This window comes from Eretmochelys imbricata, chromosome 2 (genome assembly GCF_965152235.1).
Source record: "Eretmochelys imbricata isolate rEreImb1 chromosome 2, rEreImb1.hap1, whole genome shotgun sequence".
In the NCBI taxonomy this organism is placed as follows: domain Eukaryota; kingdom Metazoa; phylum Chordata; order Testudines; family Cheloniidae; genus Eretmochelys; species Eretmochelys imbricata.
In genome coordinates, this window is record NC_135573.1 from 215,394,385 (window position 1) to 215,416,200 (window position 21,816).

A 21,816-nucleotide genomic window follows, 5' to 3' on the forward strand; every position below is an offset into this window, starting at 1 on the left:
CACAACTATAGCAGCGGCATAATTATACCATTATAGCAATGTCAATATAACTCCCCATGTAGACACTCTCTATTCTGGAATAAAACTGACTTTATTCCAGTATAACAGGTCTGCTGTAATTGTACTGGAATAAAGTCAGTTTTATTCCGGAATAGAGTGTTCACATGGGGAGTTACACCAGCATTGCTATAGCTGTATAATTATACTGCAGTTATAGCTGTGCCGGTCAGTTTCCTCATGTAGACAAGCCATAGTTTATATCAGCTCCATGGAAAGTAACGTGACATTTCTTTTCAGTGCATAAGGTGGTGATGAGCCATAACGTTCAACAAAGGATCCAGCACAACTGTGGTGCCCAGCTCCACTAAACCCCACTCCGTTCTTTAGCCACTGCACGTCAAACCTCTTTTTAGTCTTGGACCTGTGTTACTCAAAGGCTATTTGTTCATGACAGTTCATGCTGAAACATTTGGAATAACTGTGGCGGAAATTTAGAACTATAATGTCCTAGAGGGGAAAGGTCAATGTAATTAATTAGCTAATTTAAATAAGTGCTTACTGATACCTTTCTTCGTCATTAATCTCCTGTTTCTTTGCAATTCTTTTTTTTAAATGTCACCCTTGCAGCTAGAGAAAATGATTCTAATGTGACAATGTTTTCTAATGTAAACTCCTCTGGTACTACAGATTTTAGTGAGGGCCATAAGCATTCAGTATTTCCATAGGTATCAGAACCAGAGGAAATTACCTTTCTGTTTTTTCTCCTTTCCCAAGTCTTTCAGTGGAACAGAAATAAACTTTCACTTACAATGCATTTTTATCTTGATCTGTTATAAATCTAGGTCAGATTTATAGTCAACATTTTTTCTCCTGTCATACCTTGTCATGGTGAGAGCAATTAGGGTAGAAATAGAAGAGAGACTCCCATGTATTCTGACATTTTTTTTGTCCAAAGAGGACTTTAATGACTGCTTTAGTCTGCTTCATGCTGTGTTATGTAGCATTTATGCAATGCAGTGTTTAAAACGGTTTTGCATATTCCACTGGACCATGAATCGATGTGCATTACACTATGTGTTATAGGCAGGGAGACAGAATAGTCATGTGCTTTGTCATATAGACTGAATTTTTAAATGTTGCTAAAGTGCATTTGTGATTTGTATAAAGGTGGCAGCTCACTTCAAAGCGGGTTATTTTCGTTTTTGTTTGATGAGGTTCTCTAATAGCTCCATCTTGCCCACATATTTCCTTATTGCCAGTTGGCTCTGAAATCTGTTGCTTGGGCTCATCATACAGAATTAGCTTCCAAAAATGAGGTCCCATGCTGTTTCCATCCACTGGACTGGGTGAGGGCTGGAGGGATTGGATTTGAAGCCAAAGCAAAACTGAATCAGATGGGATAATATCTAATATGTATGCCAAGCAATTCCCAGTTCTTGAAGGTCCCATTTCTGGGACAGATCATTGAGAACGGGGTGGTAGGTCAACTCCAATGACACTGGATATCCTCAAGTTCCCTTCCAGTTTGTCTTAACACTGGATCACTGCATAGAAATAGAGCTAATCATGATGGCCAGTAACCACCCTAGTGGAATGGACAGAGGCCATATGTCCTGAGTACTGTTGCTTTACTTTTTTCAGTGGGTCTTGATGCTGCTGTTTATGAGGCTTTGCAGATACTGCCACAGGGTGGAAAGAATTACCATATGGAGTTCTACAAATTTACTTAAGAACCATCAACAAAGTAGCTTTAGAAAACTCCTTTCCTAAGCTGTGGAGTTCCACACGGCTCAGTCCTTCATCTCTTCTGTTCAATTTTTATATGAAGCTCATGAGATTATGCTGATATAACTCATCAGTATGTTAGATATCCAGTCTCTGACTATGTTCGCCTGATATCCGGTAGAGATTGGGACCTAAATGAAATCCAGTTGACTGGAGCTCAGATGAGATCAGATAGAGATGATTCTGATGGGCAGGCACTTTGAGAACCTAGTGAAATTTATATTGATCTTATCTGCTCAACCATTTCCGAGCAATCCACAATCTTGGGACCTGGCTCATCTCTGTCACTTCCTCTGCTCTCCACAGTTGTATCAGTGGTCAGAAACACTTTTTTTTATCTCTGTCTTTCCAAGAGATTGCACCCAGTCCTCTCAGATGAAGATCTTGCCTCTGTCATCTACACCTTTTAAACTAGACTAACTGTAAATCCTTTCAGCTAGTGCGGAGTGGGATAAGAGCATACCACAAGTAGGATCTGCTGTCTGCACTGTATCCCCGTCAGCTACTGGGCCACTATCTACAAACTGGGCCAAGACCAAAGTTATCCAAAAAGATCTCTATCTCTGACTTGCCATGTGACCTTCACCCATCCAGAATTTTGGCACTTACTGTTCCGAGGTGAAGCTCATGTCTTCACAGATACTAAAGAAACATTTATAAAGACTGACATTCCTACCTTGAATGCTGTCCAATAAGTTTTTAGTTTTGTGTTCTGTTGTACTTGATATGGGACTATGAATACTGAGTTTACCGGCTGTGTATTTAAACAGTAAGTGGCTAGCTGTTGGAGCATCATAGTGTTACAGTCCTCATGAGAACCCAGTGTTTGTTTGTTTTTAATGTCTGCCAGTAAGAGCCTTTGTAGAACATCTTCTCAGCTGAGAAGTAACTAACATTTTGCCTTCTTTTGAGTGTACCATTTTGTAACTAGTAGACTTTAATCTTTTTGTCTCAAAAAAGTCTACCTATTATGTGACAGAATAAGTCCCTTCTTAGAATCATCAGGTGAGTGCTTCTCCAGGAGATGAGGGAAATCACAAAAAACACAAAGTAGGGTCCCTGCTCTTAAATGTATTTCAGTTTGCATTTTGATACCAGTTTAGAAATGTTATCGCCTGTTTTGTCACAGACATAATTCACATCTTTCTTCAGGCACTGTAAACAAGAGAAATGGTTTAATAGCTCCATAAAAGCCACTCTCTGCTGATAGCTGAGATTAGACCCTTTAGTAATGGAGTCTTGTGTGTTGGGGGATGGGGAGGGCTTGGCAGAGGTAAATGTACTGGAAAAGAATCTTTGAGAGGCTCTGATGTATCTGAAGTGTTTGCTGCTTTCTGTGTGTGTATGGGAAGATGAATTTAAAGAGTCTGTGACACTGTTGGCTTTATCAGTACACAGGGCCTTCCCCTTTGCTTCTGGAATTTAACTGAGTACTAACTGAGGTCATCTCAATCAGTTTATCACCTGGAATTGAAGTGACCTTAACTTAAAGTGAATAGGTTTTCATCTTCTCGCTGGTGTGAAAAACCCCATGCCACCTATTTATACATGTATTTCATTGGTCCTAAAAGCGAATGAGATCACATACAAAATCTGATTGAAGGTATATTTACACTGGAGCTGGAAAGCATAATTTCTTGCTCAAAGAGACATACCCACACTAGCCCTGTTAGAGCTAGCATGCGAAAAATAGAAGTGTAGCTGCAGTGATGCTAGCCGTGGGACAGGCGGATTGACCCAAGAACATACCTGGGCCTCAGGTGGGATCATACTTGGAATGGTTAGCTTCTCCTGCTGCTCGCACTGCACGAGCTCAATCAGAGATAGTATGGATGTGTTTCCTGGAGCTGGATATTACACCGTCCAGCTCCAAGTGTAGACATACACTTTGAGATGATTGTATGACATTAAGGTGAGAAGCAACCCAAAAATGTGTTCAGTGGGTATGTCCAGAACATGACTTATTGTGACTTCTCCATTACTATCTTTCTGGTGGTGCACAAAATCCTCTAACCTATACATATGGGTCTAGCATTACTAAATGACTGGAAGTTCTCTAAAGCATGCGAGTTAGCAGGTGTCAGTGATTTGATCCTGACACCATTTTACATCAGCTAGTACATGACTGTCTCCATACGCATGCGGATAATAAAGTGATAACCTTTGGTCTATAGAGTGAAAGTGAACACTTAGACACTAAGCTGAAAGCGAAAACCCCTACAATTACCCGCTTTATGAGGGTTTTTTCAACACACAACTTTCCTGAAAAGCATACTTATTTTGTCCTTGTGATCGCAGCAGGAGTCTCAGCTCTGCAAACTAAAAATTAGCTTTGCATTCAAAGGTGAAAGACTTACAGCCAGTTTCATGAGGTGTTTTCCCAGTTCTTCCTCATCTCAAGTATTCAACTCACGATTGACTTGAATCAATGGTTTCACGTAGTATAGAAGTAATTAAAGGCTTGTCTATATGGACAGTTAGTGAACAGTAAACTGGGTTATAAATCTATAGAGCATTAGCCTGCCACTCACTAACTGGCCACATGGACCTTGCTTGTGCACAGTACAGAACCTTTTATGCATGGTAGCAGGGTCCACATGGCCAGTTAGTGCATGGCAATCTAGTGTGCTGCAGATTCACAGTCCAGCTTAATGTGCACTGTCTGTATAGCCAGCGCTTGCTATCTGACACAGCTCCTTCCTTGGGCTTTCCCAAGAAAAGTAACTTATTGTACCAAATTGGCCCAAATTAATTACAGTTTGACCATGTGCAGAGAAGCTTACTGCCCTATTTATCTCAGGCAGCAGGGCACTAAAGATACCAACATATAAGTCTTAGTCAAGGTAAGGTGATTTCTAATCACTTACAGACGTTTTAATAAAATAAGTCTCCACTGGGTCCTAACACGAAGACTTCACTCAGAACAAGCCTCATTGACTTGAATGGCGAGTCTGCATGAGTAAGGTAGTCGGGATCAAGGTGTTGATTGCTGACAATAGTCAAAGGAAGACAGTGCCTCAGACCTAGTGGCGATGGCCTGTAGTGTATATGTGTGCATGTTTATATATGCATGCCATTTATGAGTTTATAGCACAGTGGAGTTGTTTGCTTTACTAACTTTTCCACAAAAAAAGCACTTTTTAACACCCCCACCCCAGGGATACATTATAGAATGCAAACATAAAGAGAATACAAATTAGCACATTACATATCAAAAACGTGTATCTTTTTATAAGGCACATAAAGGCACACCAGACTTACACAGTGATCCATTTACTGCTAAGTGCAATGAGCCAGATCATGCTTGTCTTATGTCAGCAGTCATGGTAACTTCAAAGGGACCACTACTAACATAAGCAGTGCACTGAGCAGGATTAATCCGGACTAACCTTACTCTCACAGGTAGACCAGTTGCTCACAAAGAATCCCAGCAACTCATCCAAATAAAGTTTGTAGGATTGGGCCCTTGTTTTATAAAGGGTCATTTTTATTTTTTTAGTTTGGAGGTGGCCATCTATGAGTAATTAAGTATTTGGGGTGAAATCCTGGCCCTATTGAAGTCACTGGCAAAATTTCCAGTTATTTCAATGGGGTCAGGATTTCTGGATTTTACCTGGTGAGTTTTGGGGAGAAAAGGCCTTGGTTATTTTAAATACCATTATTTTTTTAACTTGGATGTATGGGTACCTTGCTCTTTTCCAGTAAGAATACAAATATTTTAAAAAAAAAGCAACCCCACTTTCCCCAAAAGTACTTCATGGTTTAAAAAAACTTAAATTCAGTGTAGCAAAACAACAAATAGTATTAAATAGATACAAAAAAATGTTGCTACCTACAGTGAACTGTAGTGTGTGGGGGGGGGGAAAGGAATGGCAGTGAAGATAAATAGGTATTGGCATTTTGAATGCTTAAAATTTGTCTGGTTTCAGAGTAGCAGCCGTGTTAGTCTGTATTCGCAAAAAAGAAAAGGAGGACTTGTGGCATATTTGTCTGAGCATAAGCTTTCATGGGCTACAGCCCACTTCATCGGATGCAATTTGTTAGTCTCTAAGGTACCACAAGTACTCCTTTTCTTTTTAAAATGTGTCTGTTGCGGTCACTCAGTCCTCATCAGCCAGCCTCAAGGTGTGGTTTGAAAGGTCAAGTAGCCATCACAGAAAAAATGTAACAAGTATATTCTCAGGATCTCTTGTCCTTTCCTTCCCCTTAAAGTGCCCATTTAAGGAGTGGTGGATGGAGTTTTGCATGACAAGTGGATCTGGGGTGTTCCTCAGGAGGGCTTTACATTTTACAGCTATGTTATCTGTCCTGGCCATAGTTAAGGTATGGATCTAATATAAAATCGCTATGGACTGAACTGTGTTCCCTACATGAAAGGAAGGAGTTAACCTGTTTCATTTGATACACTTCACCCTAGCTCATAAAACTTGGAAGAAGGTGGGGTAAACTTTAATTAAAACTAAAGCACAGATGCCTTCTAGCGCTCTGCCCTGGGCCTAGCTAGGACTGTACTGTAAGCAAAATAAAATGTACCTCTCAGTGGAGGCAGCAGGCTGGAGCCGTGTTCAGTGAAAGTAATTTAATTAGTGTTGATCATGACTCCAGATGATGGTGATTTGATAAGGAATAATTTAGTACTTAACAGCCTTTTACATGCACCAACTCCGTGTGGGAAGGTAAAGCAAATTGCACAAAATGAATGTGCTGCTTTCACTTGTGCTTGTGCCGGTGAGCTGGAAAACTGCCTGTTTGCCGAGGTTCAGGCTCTCAGCACTGTGATGAAATACCCAACCCGTTCTGCATGCAGGGCTGCGGTGTGGGAGTCTCTGTACTCCCGTTATTTCAAAATAAATAAGGGAAGTCATTTTTCATAACAGATTAACTCTGAGGAAGCAGTAAAGTCAAAAAGAGAAAATAGAGCAGCGTGTGGCCTTTGTGCGACTATGCAATTGTTGGCTTTTAAAATAAAAAAACCTGTTGCATTCATAGGTTAACTTGCAATAGATTCAAATCAGAACAAGTCACAGACTTAAGGTAAGAGCCAGAGATACTGGGCCTGTCAGAGGTGGAACACAGTCTCTGTGGCCAGGACAAACAGGATATGTCTACAGTGCAGTTAGACACCTGTGGCTGGTCCGTGCCAGCTGACTCAGGCTCGCAGAGTAGATGTCTGGGCAAGCTGGGCTGCAGCCTGAGCTCTGGGCCCCTCCCAGCTTGTGGGGTCCTAGAGCCTGGGCTCCAGCAAAAGCTCGAACATCTATACCTCAGTTAAACTGCCCCACAGCCCAAGTCCCATGAGCCAGAGTTAGCTGGCATGGGTTAGCCATGGGTTTTAATTGCAGTTTAATTTGCACCCTGTCCTTAACTTGGGTTAGCAACATTGGTTAAAATAGTGGTAAAGACACAGCGACTCAGCTTTTAACTTGGGTTTGCAGCTAGAGTTATATAGGGAAGCCTGGGGTTGAACTCAAGCTGCTGACTCGAGTTAAAAGCGAAGTTGCTGTGTCCTCCCTGCTATTTTAACTGGAATTAGCTAACATGGGCTAGCTAACCTGAGTTGCAAACACCCTTTTTTTGTGGTGGAGACATACGTGGAGTCTGAACCGACATGCTGACTCCTGGTGGGTGGATAGGTGGTTGTAGGAGTTGGCACACAGATGTCTTTTCAGCTGAAGATCTGATCCTGCTCTCACATGGGTGTAAATTCAGATGTAACTCTGTTGAAGTGAACGGAATTACATCAGTTTCTTCTTGTGTAAGTAACTGAGAGAAGAGTCAAGCCTTAAGAGGGGGAGAAAGTTGTATTTAAAGAAATACTGAGTTTCTTGTTGTTGTTCTTTTCATTTAAGACAGATTTGTCCGAGCTCTGTGATAGAGTGGGGAGAATTGGCAACTAATCAGGAGCTCTGGGGCCACAACTAATTTGCATATATATTTACATAAAGGGCTAGATCTTGCTCATCATAATCATACATGGAGTCTCATTTCCTCCAACTCCTCACCTGATTAATGAGAGTTAGATTTGGCCCCAAATCCTTTGATTAAAAATAAATGTACACAACGGTTATACTTACATCATAGAAATTGTGGTTAAAGTACAGTACACCAGCAATAAAATCCTGTAGGATATCAGCATTGTTCTACCCGGCAATGACAGGGAAAGCCTGACCATGGACCACATTTTGACCTCTCATTTAAATTTTGGCGCCCTTAGTTGAAGAGGTCCATTCAAACTTTCCCTTGGTTTTCCTCCAGTGCACGTTCACTTTTAAGAAGACTGCATGATCTGTTGCAATATATATTACTTTAGGAAAATGTATATGTGTGTGCACATGCTCAACAACTCCCCCGCCCCCACATTTTGGAGCTAGCATATGTCAAACTATCACTTTTAAGATTACATGCAAGTGAAGGAATGATGTAAAGCCTAAGGGTACATAATAATGCTCTGATGCTGCACTGACATTTGCTAATGTGGACCCCGGAATGTGTGGGGAGTCCCTCAGAAGTCACTGAAACTCCCCAGACGTACAGGGTTGTAGGAGGATCCCAATGTGATACAGGTGTCGAAAGCTGAAATTTCAACAGGATGTTCTGGTGATATCATCGACCACAAGAGTTAAGATGAAAGGTTTTAGGCATGCTAACAGAGTCCAGAGATGGAATTGTAGCCTCGCTGTGTATTGGACTGTATTTTAAAAATATTTTTTTAAAAAATTGTCTTTTAGGACTGCTCTTCTCCAACATTTTTGTACTCCCATAGCCCTATTCTGTTGCCCCTTATTGGATTAGCAAAAGGGGTTGAGGTAATTCTGAGCTGTCAATGTAGATGCAGATGAGCATCTTTTACCTTCATTTTGGCTAAGGTCGACCTTGAACTATAGAAAAGGTTGAGGTTAACAAGCTAGCCCTATCCTGACTTTGACCTCTTTGCCCAGTTTAGATAAACCTGTGCTTCTCATTCATATTCCATTTCTGTCCCATCCCTTCCTCTTGCTGCCTTTGAATACACTGGGTAAAATCCTGGCCCCATTAAAGTCAATGGCAAAATTCCCATTGTCTTCAGCTGGGCCAGGATTTCAGCTAATAAATCTTTTAGTGAACTATATAAGGCTTTTTTATTGTGTACGTTTCTGAGATTACTTTGTTATTATAACATCAACTCTTAAGCCTGTAATCCGCTAATTTCGTAAATTTTATTACAAGTTTTCACATATTTTGTGAGACCAAAAAAATTAGAGGTCCTGTATTTGAGGCTCATACATAAGAAATTAATTTTGCAGTAATAGGTGTGTTACTCTTTAAAGTGAACTACTATGCCTTTACAGCTGAAAGCTACCACGCTAATATTACTTAGAAGCATTTTGTGCCTGGGAAGTATTTTGCCTCTGACAACATTTACAGTAGCTAAGCCAAATATAAGTGGGCTGTTATTTTCCTACTAGTGAGATGGGAGCCTGGCCATCATTCTGTTAAACAATAAAAGTGCTAATAGCCAATGCAAAGGATCTCTGGTGTCTGTTTCTCAATTTGACACCCAAAGAAATGCCTGAAATGTTCATTTCTTCCACTGTGTCTATTATTACAGTGGTTTAATTAATTGTGTTTCATTAGCAGCATCTAACTTGCTTGATAATGCACACTGTTTAATACCATGCTTGGTTTCTAACTCCATGTTTTTGTTGTTGTTTTTTCTCCTTTCCAGTGGCTTTTCATGGTCTCCCAGTGAAAATCAAGAAAGAACCCCATAGTCCATGTTCGGAACTTGGCTCTGCTTGTAGTCAAGACCAGCCATTCAAGTTCAGTTATGGGGAAAAGTGCCTGTACAATGTCAGGTAAAGCAACAAGGAGTACTTCTATAGGAGCTTCAGAAGTAGGACTGCAGATTTAAATGAGGACCGATTAAAGAGAAATAAAACCAAAATAGAGATCTTATAAAAGTTACCTCTTCAGCAGATAACAGACTCATGAGATAATGCATTTAGCTGAACATTGATGGAACTGTTTACAGTCCTATCAAGCACTTAATCATTTTAAAGCAATAATTTTCATTGAAATACTCGTGGCTGCACTTCTCCTCTGGATGTAGCCATAGTTTAAAAAATGGGGGAGGGAGTCTTGTTTACTGCGAGCTGTGTTGAAAGTACTTTTAAAATGCATTATGCACTTTAGGCTGAGAGAGAGCTCCTGGTAACAGGCGAGAGATTGGCAGGTCTTAGCAACACTTTAGGTATTTGACAACTTTTGCAGATGATATGCGTGTGCATTCATGGACAATTACAGTGTAAAAATAGTATTTTATTAGGCTTTGCAGATACTTTTATTTTTTTAGAAGGAAGTGGTCTCCCTCTGATAATCAGGATAGACAGTAAATGTTTTAATTATTTTAGGAGATAAAAATGGAGTTTGGTATCATTTCATTCTTTATGGATGTTATTTTGGTTCAGATTTTTGTCTTCCTTTTCTCCTCAAGTGTTAGCAGTTGCTGGGTGTCTTATTGATGTTTTAGTCTATTTGGGAATCTTTAACCCAGTCAGCACAGAATTTTTGTTCACATAAGTACACTACCATTATAGGTATCAGCAAAACCATCTAGATCTGCCTCTTCATGTGACAGACAGGGCACCCCTGTTGCAAACGTGATAAAACTCAGTCACAGAGGAATGATCTTGGGGATTTCTGCTTTACTTACCAAGGTGACCCTTGTCACCTATTAGGTACCCTTTTAGACCCCCTTATTGTTTTAGCCCCCATAGATGCTTACTCGTGTGCTGAAACGTTGAGCAGGCAAGTAATTCCACTAACTTCAGCTGGACTACCAGTGGTCTTGATTCAGGAAAACACTTATGCATGGGCTTAACTCTAAGCACCTGCATTAGTCCTTTCTTGAATAGGAATGGACTTGTGTACATGCTTTATTGTTTTCCAGAATCAGGAAACATGTGAATAATGTTAAGCACACACATAAGTGTTTGCAGGATCAGTGCTTCAGTTTTGAGAGAGGAAAAAGTCCGTCAGTGGAGGCTGCTAACATCTGCGTGTGGGTAGATAAACTAACAGAGCTGTATTTTTCTGGGTCAGATTCCTTTTCTCCAGTTGCATTCTTTATTGTCTCACTCTGAGGTCTGTGCAGACCACGGAAAGCAGGGCAGGCTCTTTCTACTCTGGTCCAGCTGCCTATGCTTTGAAATTTTCTTTGTGCCTGTCTCCTGTTAGTGTCTCACTGTAACACCAAATCCTTTTAAAAATACATCTCTGCCCCACAGAGGCAAAGAACATGACCTCCATGTGTAACTGCTAGCTAACTTTTCTGTGTGCTTTTCCATGTACAGAAAAGAGAACTCCCCCAGAACTCCCCCAGGTGCTCTCAGAATAAAAGGAAGATGAATAGGATAATGTTTCTGTGGTACTACATTTTATTTGCAGAGAAATTAACTTCTCACCTTTCCCCCTCCCTCACCCTGCTGTTAGTGCCTATGACCAGAAGCCACAAGTTGGAATGAGGCCCTCTAACCCACCAACGCCATCCAGCACTCCAGTGTCACCGCTTCACCATGCATCCCCAAACTCAGCTCAGACTCCTAAACCCGACCGGGCTTTTCCTACTCACCTCCCTCCATCCCAGTCCATTCAAGACAACAGCTTCCCTATGGATCACAGGTAAAAAAAACAGAAAACCAATACCCTAATGACCACAATAAAAGATATTGGGTTGGTCCCTTGGCATTGATAGTTAAGGCTGTTGTCTGATTCTGCTACCCTTCTTTGGGTTGAGTAGTACTTGACTCTGTAGCTATTCCCATTGAAATCAGTGGGACCAGGATACTAGTCAGTAATGGCTAAGAGTGGCAGAAGCATCCTTCGTAATTGCATTTCTATAACTCCTTTATAGGGGTCTGTCAGCCTGAGATTTCTGCTGTGGAAGCTCAGATTGGCAACTACAGTGTATCAGGGCCTATTTCTGCCACCTTTACTTACCATGAGTGGTACCGTACTCCTCAAGTAATTCCACTGAAGCCAACAGAACTACCTGAGGAGTGAAGTACTACCTGGCATGGACCAGGGTATCAGAATCTGGCCCCATGCTAACAAATAAGTATGTAAGATTGTCTAATACACATCTGAATAGAAGGATGGGTATCTTCTGGAGTTGCTGTTAGAGAGTGTAGTGTCACTTTGCATACTCTTCCCTGAAAGGGTGAGTATTATTTTTTGAGAGCTTTTTGAAATACAACAGCTTATAAAAAGGAAATTAAGCTGCCAAAATAAACCATGTTCAAACAATATTAGACTGAATAAAACTCACAAAAGCTAAAAAATCCAGAATTAAAACTGAAACTGTGCCCTTAAGTCACCCTGTTCTGTTTTGCTGTTTTAGAGGTCTCCCAACAATGGATGATCTTTCTTAGCTCACTCCCCTTTGCCTAAGTTTTGCAACACATATGCTCAGGATGGAGTTTCTTATTTTTGCAACTGTCAGTTTACCTGCTTGCATGCGAGTATAAGTAAGATCTTAACCTTATTATTTGAACATGGTTTTGTTTGTTAAATAGCGTGCATACCCATAAGTACACACATGTTCAGAGTGACACATGAGCGCTTCAAAAATATATTTAAAAAAACAATCCATGTTGAAATAAAATTAAGATCTTACTCCATAGAGCATATGGGTTCAGATTCACCCCTGCTGTGCCAGGAGATGCAGTTTGTATGCTCCTGCACCAGCAAGCTCAGCTGTATGCAGAGGTCCCTCACCTCATTTCTAGGGAGAGATGGTGGTGTTTCCATTCCTGCTGCCTATTTTGGGTTCTGCTGGGGAAACTTTAAGTTCTGCATGAGACTAGATGAGCCTCACTGGCAGGAGATGGAGTAAGGCGGCACTGAATCAACACATTCAGTTGTCTTCACCAAGATCCTGCCCCATCCTTCTTGGGCTGTGTTGGAACTGTGCAGGCCCTCAATAGAGGGCAGATTGTGGTTTTGATTGCAGGACATCGGGCAAGTGTATTTCTGTAAGAACACCAAACTCAGATGGCTGAGCAGGTTTGGCTGAAATTTTCTAAACATTAAATTGCTCTCTATTCAGAGAGCAAGATGGACTATTTCAGATTAACAGGTTTTTGTTTGGGAGCAACTGAAAAGGAAGGTTATAGCGGAAGCTGCATTTCAGCCTAAACATATATATTTGGAGGGCTCACATATACCTTTTCTCCAGTGTGTATAGTTTCTCATGACACTTCGCTTTATAATAGGTTTGTCACATGATGTTTTCATTATATTTACCATATGGTTTGATGCACACCCTCCTAAGGACATTTTTCATTATGCTTCCCTTCACTGAAGGAATAATTAGTGAACAACCTTTTAGCAAAGCCCCAAGTACTAAACTCAAAGAGTAAGGCTAATGTTGTGTGGCTAAAAATTCCATTCTTCTTTATTTCCAAAGAATGGTACATTTTGCTGTGGAAGGTATTTTTTCCTTTCTGTTTTTAATCCTGAATTTGTTTCATGGTCTCCTCCTACCATTCCTTGCTTCCCTTTCTGAACTCAGTGGTGTGTATGCAGATCTTGTAAATATTTTTGTGAGAAGAATATGGAAAGGTCTGGATTGCAGGATGATCTGTTGCATTCTGCACAGGTCTGGTAGGAGAGAGGCAGGCTTCCTTTATTAGTGTATTCAAAAAATACTGTTGTTTTAAACAAATCAGTTCTATGGTTGAATGTGATTATATGCATCTATATAAAATGCGTGTACATTTCTCTGGACCATACATTCTGTGGCTTAGGATAACAGCAGCCTCAAGAACATTCAGCTTCATACAAGGCATGAGTGTATGGGGGACAAATAGTCCTAACAAGTACCAAAAGGAATCAAATTCACTTGTATAAACAAATGGCTTGATTCCATACAAAGCTTCCAGTACAACAAGTATTATTAACTTCCTTTGAGGCTTTGCAAGTGAGCCTGTTTCTTATTTTAACTTCAAGTTGCAATTTTCTGATTCACTCCTTGACAGTTCTTAATGATAATTTCTGCTTCTTTTTTTGGCTAATGAAAAAAGGAAGAGAGGGGAAATGAATGCAGTGCCAGTCAGCCTAACTATTTCATAATATGTTTGAGTTTCTAAGTTTATTTTGTGCAGGTGTAGGTGGAATTGCAAAGCCTAATGTTACGGTGTGCCACTCCAGAGTGGAATATTCTTCATGTTTTTAAACTAATTAAAGTTCAGTCTCCATTGCTATCTTATTCTTCAGTTGTTTCTACACATGACAGTAAATATTTGGGTTCATGGCAGTGTTTTGATGAAAGTTGAATAGATGTTAAAATCTGTGTTTGAAATGTGTACTTCATAAGATTTATATTGAAGAATGTATTGACCTAACGATCAAATCCTACTCTCCTTCTCCAGCCAATTTTCTCAAAGCGAGCATCTGATTTTACTTGCATGAACCGCGTCAGTTCACTCCCAAAGTACAAGAAACTGAAAAATCATTGGTTCCTGGTCGTGTATATTTTGACAGAGGGAAACTTCCATCTCTCTCTTGAAGATGGTTGTGTTAAATAACAGCTTGTCTTACTCTTTTAGGGTGTGCCCACAGTTGGAGCTGGGGGTGTAATTCTCAGCTCAGGAAGACAATTGTGTGCTTGCTGTGATCAAGCTAGTGTGCTGACAATAGTGTGGCCACAAAAGTGCAAGCAGCAGCAGGGGCTAGCCACACCATGTATATACCTAGGGTGGTTTGATGGGCAGGGATTTGGGGCAGCTAGTCCCTCCCCATCTTGTGCTGCCGTGGCTACATTTTATTTTTAGTGCTCTAACTCAGTCAGAGCAGGGGTGAATATGTCTCCTCGAGCTGGAAATCGCACCCCCATTTCCAAGTATAGACATATCTGTGGTTGAGGGATGGCAGGACAAACAGTTTACTTCAAAAATATCCCAGTTACTGTTCTGTGGATCAGCACAGAGGCAATAGGTCCCAACTCCACCACGATTGTTCAAAACCAAGCCACCTGGGGCTGGCTGATCTCTTCCCTTTATGTGGGGGTGGGGAAGCCATGTGAAAATGTATAATTCACCAGGGAAGCATGCCACTGAGCCTCTCTTTCCTCATACCTCTGAACGTGCAGAAGCCCAACTGCTCAAATTCAGCACACATAGTTGGGGCTCTGAGGTTTTGTGGGGGGAAACATGCCAGAGCTGGGGGAGGGGAGAGCGTGGACCATGCTCCTTTCCATTCTGGTGCATTACATGGAGCACTAACTCCCCTCCATAGCTTCCACTTCCCTTGGAGAGGAAGACTGTGTACAAATGGTTGGGGGAGCAGTGAACTCTTATGAGCCCCTTGTTTCGATGACAGCAGTATGAGTAGAAGGCCATCCTTGGGGCTGTGTTCTTTTTTTTTTTTTTTTGGTGTTGTCTCCCAGTAAACCTGTTAGGTCTGTGGGATTTGCAAGGTGCACCATTCCTTTTTCCAGAGGGGTGCGAATTCCTCCCCACTGAGACAGGAATGTGACACCAAGTCTGCAAGGTGAAGCTCCTTGGTTTTTTCACCATGAGGAGACAATTGAGGCTTTTTAACTTTGTGGAATGATGCCCAGATCTTACCACTGACATCTTTATTTGTTTGGAGATGGCATCTGTAAGCAAACAGATACAACTCTCTATTCTTTCATAAGACCTGATTCGCTAAGGTGCCTTTATGCCATGCTGGCAGCATACAGGGGCCACCCCCATGAGAGTGTCCTCTGTGCAGGCCTGCCCCCTTCCTCAGCATGTGGAGAGCTGGTGTAAGGCACAGTCCCTGTTGGAATAGCAGAGGAAGTGTGTATCTTTTTAGACTGTAATCCTTCTGGGACATGGATTGTCTTTAGTCTTTTTATACAATGCCCAGCTCAGATCCTGACTGGGGCATTTGGGAAGTACCATAATATAAATATTTACTACTAATAAAATGATAGGGCTATTCTCTGCTTCCCATGTTCCATAGGGGGCCTTGGGAAGCAGAGTATAGCTGAGAGTATCCCTTGGCGGCTCTAATTTATGCTGGAAATAGGCAGGACCATAAACAGCCCCAGCGTATGGAAAATGTAAAGGCAGTTGAAACCCATCTTTCTTCTTCTGAATTCCTGTCCTGTTTTTAGAAACAGAGTAATTGAGAATTGGGCCCAGAAAATTTGAGCTCTTTTTTTATTTTTTTCTTAATTCCATCTTTTGTTGATTAAGGATAAAAATTTAAAAATTATACCTGGTTTGGGGTTTTGGTTTGTTTTTTATTTACCATCTTGTCTCTTGAGTTACCAAGTCACTCTGCCATTGCACTTTTGAGTGACTTCTCTCACTTGTGTCATAGATTTCGCCGCCAGCTCTCCGAACCTTGCAATTCTTTCCCGCCTTTGCCTGCAATGTCAAGGGAAGGACGCCCAATATACCAACGCCAGATGTCTGAGCCAAACATCCCTTTCCCACCTCAAGGTTTTAAGCAGGAGTACCATGATCCAGTCTATGAACACAACGCCATGGTTGGCAATGCAGCCAATCAAAATTTCCCCCCTCCGCTGATGATTAAACAGGAACCTAGAGATTTTGCATATGATTCAGGTAGGTAAGACTTTTTTCTTTAGTTCTGTGAGAAAAATAATAAAGCCTAACAAGGGTTAGGCCAAATGGTCTTTATTCTCAGTGATGTTTAGATGCATCTGAATTCAGACTTGCTTTTTGAAGGATTTTAAACCCCTTTCGTTCATTTAGGCTTGGCAAAGTAGCCTCCTTAGATAATAACGCTGATAAAGCAGTGTAGTGAACCTTGCACTGCAATTGCCTTCTCATGTTTGGTCTGTAAAAGACTTCAGTTTATCGAGCTATCTAGAAATTAAATATGAAAGACAGAGGAGAAACTGATGTTTTTAAACTTAGGTGGGTTACCTCTGATGGGTTTTATTTGTGATATGCTATAGGTAATCACACTTTCAAAAATGGCCTCTAAATTTGTGCTCACAATTTTATGAGCACATTCATTTTTGTCTGCCAAGAATAGGGGCCTGATTCTCCTGCTACTTATGCTCCTTTATATCAGGAGTAACTCCATTAAAGTCCAATGGGGTTTACACTACTATAAAACCAGTGAGGGATACGAATTAGGCAAATCAGTGCTGACTTCTCAATTTGTGTGTAAACTGTTGTGTTTTGTGGAAGCAAATAACCTGTGGATGCCAATTTGCTGATGTAGAAGATAAATTGTTATTAATCATGTTTATTCCAGTAGTGCCTAGGGATCAACCACAAATGGGGTCCCATTGTGCCAGGCATGGGATATAGTAGCAGACAGTCCCTGCCCCGGAGAGCTTACAGTTCAAATCAGTGGTTCCCAAACTTTTTCTGTCACGCCTCCCCCTAACCCATAATGCAACCTATCCATGCCTACCCTGAGAGCTGCGGTCAGGAGCCATGGCCTGGAGCTGAACCACAGCCCGGGCTAGGGTTGGGAGCTGGGGCCAGGAGCGGGGCTGTGGCCAGGAGCAGAGCTGGGGCTGCTGTCGGGAGCAGGGAGTGGAGCCGTGGCCAGAAAGGAACGAAACTGCGGGCAGAGCGGGGCTGGGTGGCGCTACCTTCCCACCCCTCTATAGGGGCTGGCCTGGGCCCTGCTGCGCCCCTCCCCAGACGTTCCTCCACACACCCCCTAAGGGAGTGCACCCCACAGTTTGACAGCTCGGGGACCACTGGTCTAAATAGACAAGACTAACACTTGGTGGGGAAGGGGTAGAAAACACAAGCAAAGTGAATAATGTGAAGACATCATGCTAGTGCCAGGATTATTTTGGTTTTTGAGGGGTGGGTGGGGATGGGGTTTATTTAGGAAGGGATTAGCGGAACTGAAAGACAAGAGAAGGGACTGGTGAGAAGGACAGCAGGTACAAAGAGGAGATGGAGATGTAAGGGACAAGTGTGGAGAAACTGTGGGATGAGGCAGTTGGGGGCTAGAGCAAACAGTCAACTAGCACAAGGTAGAGACACTTTGAACTGCAAAGGATCAGATCCAGAGCTGAACTTCTCCATAATTGGGGGGTTGCTGAGATCCCTGGTTTTGGTTCTGATGTACCTCTGTTCTTATCAGAGCAGCACGAGAGAGACTGTCTGCACAGTTAACATGGCCACGGATAATAGAGGACTTCACAAGTCCCTTACAATCTTCTAAAGCACTGTTATTCAGCCTACTAAATTAAAGGGTTAAAGAAAGGCTCTTTTGTATGCATGCTTCATACTCGGCAAGGGAAAGGGATCTCCTTATTGCATATTGTTACTTTAAATCTGAGGCAGAGTTAATTTTCATTTCTGTTCCAAATTTTCTTTTTAGAGATGAAAAGTGAAATTTAATCTGAAAGAAGTGCAGTTTTTTACCTCTCTCTTTTTTTCACTGCCAGTGACAGAAATGTTCCATTTTAGAGTAATGACATTCAAGCAAAGTTGTTGTTTCGTTTGTAGATGAATAATTAGGATTTTTAAAAATGTAATAGCTGTGTAACCAGTGGTCATGAAAAATTAATCTCTTGGTATCAGAAAGTATTTTTATTGGCCTTAGAATCACTGCATTTAAGTTGACACATCTGTACACTCCATAAATTGCAGTCAACAACTGTGGTCTGTTGATATTTTGTCTTGCTGCCATCTGTTCTCTAGAAACCATCATTTTCCCATCTTTGCTAAGAGTACATTAAATAACCCCTTAGGAAACATAATGTATTTGTCACTGAATCATTGATTTCATTTTTCACCTATGGATGTTGAGGGGAGCAAATGCCATAGTGGAAAATCTTTTTTGCATGATATTTCCTTGCAGCTCAAATAAGAATACTGAAACATATTTAAAAAGTTCATTGCAATTCACTGAAGATGTTCCTTTTGGGATGTTTTTAAAGGAGCCTCATAAAAGTTCATTGCTTTTGTGCACTATACTTTTATACATTGTGGAAATCTGGTGAATGAAAAGCATTATTATGGAATGATTATAACTCTATTAAAACATGACATTAATTATGACATGGGAAATGGCAGACCAATTAGTTGTAATTATAATTGCAGGTATGCAATTTCTATTGCAGAATGTTTGAGATAATGGAAAGAGGGGGAAAAAAAGAAAAATGTCAACAGAGCAGAAGCTCTTTACCCTTCCCCCCCCCTTCTCCTCTCCCCCTGCTCCTCCTCCTCTTGGAAAATACAGTTTCTCGTATATGTTGAATTGCAGCAGAAAATTAAGTCTAAATCTTCTGGCTGTCACTTAATAGATGTATATAATATTGTACATTTTATACAGCACCTTTTAACTCAAAGAGTAAGATCCTTAGCTGGTATAAGTTGTCACGGCTCTGTTGAAGTCAAAGGAGCTATGACAATTTTGTTATGACAATTTACATCCGCTGAGACTCTGCCCCAGTGTGCTTTAGAAGCTGTATATGTGTGTGTGTGTGTGTGTGTGTGTGTGTGTGTGTATATATGTATATGTGTATATATATATATATATGGGCATCTCAATGGGTTCTGTTGTGTGCTTGTCCCTTTTTAAAACCAAGCATGTATATAAGTACTCAAATATAGATGGAGGAGTCTAGCCGCCGATGTCCGTTTTTTGAAAACTTGGCCTTATTATTTCTAGGTAGTTTCCATCAGGGCATGACCCTGTTCTTATCTTATGAAATATGACAACAGCACAGCCTAGGTGGTATACCAGGAGGTACACTGAATATGACCACAATTGTGCCTACGTCTGTGTGCAGTATTAAATATCTGCTTTTAAAATGATTCCTTTTACAATTCCAAAATAATATAAATGTCACCTTCTACTCCCAGTGAATTATTCAAAGAAAACAAATAAGTGTGAGCACGGTTCATTCTGTTATGCTGCCTGCTATGCTGATGCCATACAAAATGTATTCTTATTAAGGTTGCCTGACACTTACCCTTATAAGACAATGTCTTTATTTCTCCATAGCTTTGCCAAACTTTAACTGTTTGGGTTGCAATTTTCAATATCGGGTGTCTTCCTCAGGCTGAATGTTTCAGCTAAAACAGCTGAAATTTTCAGCTAAAACAGTTCCACCATTTCTGAGAGAGAAAGCCAGTGAAAAATACATTGTTTTGGCCATGTTAAAAAAAAAATCTGGCAATCTTTTATTTGAAAAGCTCTAGTGCTTCCATGCTGTGGAGCAGGGAGTTTCAATTTGTCAGGGGTGGCCTTTGAGTCACGGATGTGCCTTTGCCATCCATGTGAAAATATGCCCAAAGCTGGCCACGTTATAAGCTTTTGAAAAACCACAGTTTATATCTCAATGGAGACATCTTAGATTTTAGCACTTAAATTCCCCAAAGATTTTGTTAGCACTGGGCATGCAGCAGCCTGGAGCAACCCTGCACTTGCAGCGTTGGGCTGCTGTTGGCCAGGTTGGGTGCAAGTACTGGAACTGAGAGCAGGGAACCTATCTTTCATGTGCTCTCAATGACTCCTTTGGGCCCAGGCAGTGTGGAGGAGGAAGCTGTCTGATTCATACACAGAGGGGATAAGAGCTGGACCTGCAAAGTGTGTGTGACCGAGGGGGGGAGAGGGCGGAGAATAGGACTAGATGTCCTCCTGAGGTCCCTTCCAACTCTGATGGTCTATGACCTCTATGAATAGGATAGGGAGATGATTGGGATAAGGAAGCAGTAAGAGACAGGGACTGGGATGTGGAGTGGGGATGGACTGGGTGGGCTAGGGGACTGGGATTAGATGTCCAAGTCAGGGGCAGTGACTGGGTCTGGAAGCCTGAGGGAGACTGGGACTGGCTGAGCAAAGAGATGGGGAGTGAGAACCAATGTGTTGAGGCAAAGAGGTGAGAGGAGTAGGGGAGACAGATCTGATGAGGCTGTAGGGAGAGAACAGGGACTGGCTGGGCAAAGAACTGGGACAAGGAGCCATGGAGAGGCAGAGATTGGATGAGTATCCTGGAGAGGGAGATTGGGACTGGGAGCCAATGGGGACAGGAAGCGGGGTTGTGGGTGGCGGGGAACTGGAAGCCATTGTAGGGGAGAGAGATGGATTGGATGAGTGTCTGGAGAAGGGAGGGAATGGGACTGGGATGAGAAGCTTGAGGGCTGGAGACTGAGACTGGCTAGATGAGGAGAATGGGATTGAGACAAAGAGCCAGCGGCTGGTCAGAGATAGGAGTGGGATAGGGACAGGGTGGAGGTAGCAGGGCAGAAGGGGCAACCTTAATTCTGACATGTCCTAACTTTTTGAGTGCTTGACTTTACAACCTGAATGTTCTTTTAACTTAGTTTTTTGTGCCAGGCTACAGTGTTATATGTGTGTGTTTAAAGATAGAATGGGAACAAAATAAAACCTTTTAGACACCCTCCCCGTCCCCCCAAATAGTGTTTAAGTGTCACTGTGATTTTTAAAAGACTTAGGTCAATGTGAGTGAAACGAAAAAGATTCCTTCCCATGCTTTGTTCAGCATTTGTGGCCATCACTGGGGAAGGGGAGAGGGCTGGTGACATTGTTTAAATTTGGAGGTCTGCTGAGCCACACTGGTAGAGATGCTGAATTAAATTTTGAAGCAAAATGTATTTGTTGGGGACTTATTTTATTGTCTAGGTTTTTTTTAACTTATTTGGGGAAGAAATAATAATTTTATGTGTTTCTACTGTATGGTTGTTTTTTAAATTGGGTTAGATTTTGGTCTGTGAACACTTTGGAGATGAAGACAGAAGCGAAGGAGAGAAATCCAATTGTCAATCTAAGCCAGTGCAGGATTGTTCCCTACAAGATATTCTCAATTGCTTTGTGCAGACTAGTTTTTAAGTGACACAACTGTTGGGATTTCTACTACTTCCCTAAATGATATTGTTGATTTCCATCAATAATCATCTAAATTTATAGATAAGTGCTCCAATAACACTTTTCTTACTTCACCTATTAGACTTTGATTTGAGGATATTTACTGTGTATATTCTGACATGTGATGCTGGCAGTTTGTGTTTTAATGGTTTTATCATAGAA

At 41.4% G+C, this 21,816-nt stretch overlaps 1 protein-coding gene across 7 annotated transcripts in view; it reads left to right on the plus strand.

Annotated features, from left to right (window-relative positions):
• The window catches only part of ETV1 (ETS variant transcription factor 1), a 70,863-nt gene that overhangs the window by 26,909 nt on the left and 22,138 nt on the right, over positions 1–21,816 (plus strand). For 6 of the 7 annotated variants that reach the window (XM_077809375.1, XM_077809378.1, XM_077809377.1 and 3 more), the window contains 3 exons: positions 9,491–9,620; positions 11,257–11,445; positions 16,138–16,385. In XM_077809375.1, coding sequence (XP_077665501.1) covers positions 9,491–9,620; positions 11,257–11,445; positions 16,138–16,385 — 567 coding nt within the window. The remainder of the gene's footprint in view (positions 1–9,490; positions 9,621–11,256; positions 11,446–16,137; positions 16,386–21,816) is intronic. The other variant, XM_077809382.1, reaches the window with a different exon arrangement.